Source organism: Sphaeramia orbicularis, chromosome 10 (genome assembly GCF_902148855.1).
Source record: "Sphaeramia orbicularis chromosome 10, fSphaOr1.1, whole genome shotgun sequence".
Classification (NCBI taxonomy): Eukaryota; Metazoa; Chordata; class Actinopteri; order Kurtiformes; family Apogonidae; genus Sphaeramia; species Sphaeramia orbicularis.
Window position 1 is genome coordinate 23,684,207 of NC_043966.1, and position 4,279 is coordinate 23,688,485.

Here is a 4,279-nt window from a genome sequence, read left to right on the forward strand (position 1 = left end):
TACCACCTTGTTCACATATACTCCCACCAGACCTGCAACTGGCAGGGCATGTCTTGACATAATATGAGGAGAGACACATGTGAAAAACCGGATTTACTGAAACATGGCCTGTGGCACTGTCATGGCTAATCTGTAGGCTTGCATACGCCGCAAACAGACACTCATACATGTGTGCACGTAAACCTACAGTGGCAAAATCCACTGGGAATCCGCTGAATCCATGTTCTACAGAGCTATAATTAGGTTAGTTTTTGGAGAGGGGGTTAAACAAACAGGGGCTGTGAGGTCATAGGCAGATGGAAGTGGGATATGCCTGCACTTGCTGAGTGGGCATAGAGCTCCACATGACTGGAGAGAGAGGCCCTCTGGGCGCTAAGCAGGGGGAGAGCGAGGGGGATGTGGGTGGTGGGGAGCACAACTCCGATGGCCTCACTGCCAGAACATTCAAACACAATCAATAGCGATGGGGTGTCCAGTCAAACACCTTTCTCCTAAAACACATTTTCTCCTCAACATTAAATCAACATTCATTCATCATTAGGCATGGCATTTATTTGCCAGGAATCTAAGATTACAGAAACAGAAAATATTTTAAACTACAGACATAAACATTTGCATCATGTAAAACAAGAACTTTAGGCTGAAAGTTCAATTCCCAACGTATTGTACTAATCACAGGGTTATGCAGGTGACACCAGTACTGAAGTTGCATAACTTTCTCAGTTTGATAAATTATCAAATGCAATCCACCTGTCCACTCCACGGCAAACACCTTTGACACCGAGGATGGTAAGAGAAAAGCTGCTTAATTACAAAAAAATGAGTTGGGGAGTGTGATTAGGTGACGGGTGGCTGCTGGCACGCTAGAGTGACTTAAGACCCTGTCAGTAAATGCAGGGAGGTCTGGATAATCTTTCCCTCCACAAAGGTGCGTGGGGCTAATCCAGGCCGCTGTGCTGAGCTGTGGATCAAGTCCTACAGGGAGTGTGGGAAGGCGAGCAGGACCGTTGCTGCTTCAGCCCTCTTGGTGGCCAGAGCCTTTCTGTAGTCAGGTACACTGAGGCAGCAGGCCGGTGCACTCCCATACAACACCTTCACCTTATACAGTAAATATGAAGCAGGACCACGGATAAATACGTTTATGATCTTACAGTGATTGCGAGTTTGATCTATTCAAATACAAGATGCACAGAAACGGCTTCATCACATCATCACACTTCCACAGAAACTGCACAGAAGTGGACATGAGAAAAAAGAAAGTGGCTCTGATTGCATCACAAAATATATGTGAAAACAGCATGGAAAAACCACATCATCTTCAAAATAACAAAAAAATTATGCTAAAATACAATTATTTTAGTCTATTTAAAAAATAACAATATTTTAAAAAAAGGCTTTAGTCTTAATTTTTATTTTAGCTCAGCTGATCAGTGTACATCAGGACTGGCATCAAACTATATTTTAACAAAAGTTTCAAAACAAGTGTTCAAGTACTTTCACCCTGATGTATTTATACATTTGATATCAGTCCATTCGGAATACAAGGTCATCCAGCATTTGTCATTGTTTAAGTTACCATATTTCATATACATACATATATATATATATATATATATATATATATATATATATATATAAAATTTGTACCCAGTACAAGCTGACTAATTTTTTTTTTTTAGAAAATAAGCTACATAATAGTTTCACACCAGCTTTAATGAAGCTGATGTTTCTGTGAGCAAACATCAAAATATATTCCACCACAGCCGAATAAAAAAATACATGTGCAGCTTTTTTTAAATATAACTATTTAAATCTTTTAATAAATAAATAAAAAGTATTTGGAATCCAGCAATATTATCTTTATAAAACTAGGATGAAAACGGGAAAATAAATACATTCCTAACATAAAGTGGGCAACTTTAGTTTAGACCATGAGGGTTAATTATTATTTAGATGTTAAAGCATTAACACAGGGACAGGACAAAATTTAGAATTTGCCATCATGAAAAACCCAAGTGAAAATAAGCCTGTGCCTGTAGTTTTATAAAATAAGGACAAATTGGCAGTTTCTTTTCTTAGATATTTTTTCCAGTTTAATCATTGTGAAAATTAATAAAAGTAGATTTAAGTGTTGCAGATCTTTAAACATCTCCATCAAAATTATCTCTGTTCAATCTTATGTTCAAACTGATTAAATAAACCGATTAAAGACAGTTTCCCCAAACTTCTGTTCAACACAAACCACAGAGTCACGGATCAAGTTTCGTACAAATTTATTCAGCATTTAAGAATAGAGGATGGTCTTAAAATATGTAGAAACGTCAGTTTAAATAAACCTTTTCGTTCAGGATAATGAGTAAACATGACACTGTCAAAACCATCACAGAACAAAACATTTTTACAAAACAAAGTGAACATTTTCACGTGACAAAAACATCGGGTTCACAAGCTAAAAAGAAAAAAAAAATCATACTATAAATAAAACTTGCGTTTGCGACCCGCACAGTCTTAACATTTCATTTTAACCTAGGTCATGAGGGGGAGAACAAAAGAAAGACTACAAAATTTGGACACAGTCAATACAACTGACATTCTACAAATTAAGTGTAAACATTTATGAACCAACTTTCCATCCATCTTTCTGAAATACACCAGCCTCTTCATGAGGCCACATGCCTTTTCATAGAGAGAAAATATGGCATTATTTAAAATATAGAAGTCCAATTCTTCTACATAAGTTGATTGCTTATACATGTGATAAAAAGCCTCTTTGCAATGCAATTTACTCAGATGGGCTCAACGTTCAGCTTGGCTCCATTTCGGATGCTTGTGAAATGGACACCTCCGACATACTGAAATAAAAGCGTTTTTGAACAAAACTTTCGAACGTTGTTTAGCAACCAAAAATGTTCAAGTATCCAAGTACTTTTTTAAAAAGTTTGAAGTCTCTGCTTCCTGGGGCTCTCAGATGTGGGTGAGAGGTAGAGTCCCATTGACGCCAGTCCCTGCGGTCTGATAGTGCGGATGGACGCTGTGTAACCGGCTGCTCTGCAGGGAGGAATGCTCCGCGCTGTCCCCGCCGGGAGGCAGGTACATGCTTATCATATCCCTCAGGTCCCCCAAACACGCCCTCTGAGAGTGGGACGTGATGGCCGGCGGTGGTGAACTCGGCTCGGTCTTGCAAACGGACGCCATGGAGCTCAGTCCCATGGCGCTGGTGGTTTGCTGCGTGTACGCCGGTGACATGCTGTACGTGGACGCCGCGTTCATGTAGGTCTGCGCTGAAGACATCATCGGGTACTGGAGCCCTGCCATCTCATATCGGTGCATCTGCTGGATCTGGGGGCTGTTCATGCTGTGATGCTGAGGGTAGGCCAACTGGTCCTGCATGAGGGAGTACGCACTGTTTGTCCAGCCGTTCATGTGCGCGTAACCGTCCATCCGCTGTCCCACTGACACTGAGTTGTTGACTGGATTGGCCCCTGGCGCCAACAGTCCCCCGGGCAAAGAATACTTGTCTTTCTTGAGCAAGGTCTTGGTCTTCCTGCGGGGACGGTATTTATAATCCGGATGCTCCTTCATGTGCATAGCGCGTAGACGCTTGGCCTCGTCGATGAATGGCCTCTTTTCAGCGTCGGTCAGAAGTTTCCAGTCTGCACCGAGCCGTTTGCTGATCTCAGAGTTGTGCATTTTAGGGTTCTCTTGTGCCATCTTCCTCCGCTGCCCCCTGGACCACACCATGAAGGCGTTCATCGGCCGCTTCACCCGCTCCTGGTCGCTGGCACTGTTGTTCTTTGCGCCCGGCGCCGAGCCCGTGTTGGACTGCGGGAGCGGGGTCTTGATCTCGGTTTCCATCATGTTATACATTCAGGCGACTTTTAGTGTTCACTCACAGGCACATAAAAGAAAAAGTTCACAAATCACCGCCGAAGTCAAAGAGGTAGAGATACTAACCAGTATCAGCAGATGAAAAAAGTTGTGCCCAGAGAGGCAAGTGTATCTGCAGGTGCTTCTGGTTTCTCTCCGCTCTGAGCTGCTCTGTACCCCACGGCTCCGAAACAAGACTGTAAAAGTTGGTCGGCAAGCTCATGTGTTAATAGGCCTAGTGGCTGGACCATGTGATGTGGATTGACAGCATAACAATGAGAGGCAGGTGACCAATCAGCGCGCAGCTCCCCTATCTGCCGTGTAACCAACCAGAGCGCACACAGCAGTGTTTTGGTTAGAGTAGGAAGGAGAGGTAAAGTTTTAAAACAACAGCACTTCTGCATCTTGGACA

The 4,279-nt window shown here is 42.6% G+C and overlaps 1 protein-coding gene across 1 annotated transcript; it reads right to left on the bottom strand.

Annotated features, from left to right (window-relative positions):
- Positions 1-2,256: 2,256 nt before the first annotated feature.
- On the bottom strand, positions 2,257-4,057 carry sox3 (SRY-box transcription factor 3). Its single transcript, XM_030146265.1, has one exon. The coding sequence runs from the start codon at positions 3,865-3,867 to the stop codon at positions 2,965-2,967; it is 903 nt and encodes a 300-aa protein (XP_030002125.1). The 5' UTR covers positions 3,868-4,057; the 3' UTR covers positions 2,257-2,964.
- Positions 4,058-4,279: the final 222 nt, after the last annotated feature.

Coding starts and splice junctions, on each gene's coding strand:
- sox3 (XM_030146265.1), bottom strand. CDS start 3,867: ATGTATAACATGATGGAAACCGAGATCAAGACCCCGCTCCCGCAGTCC.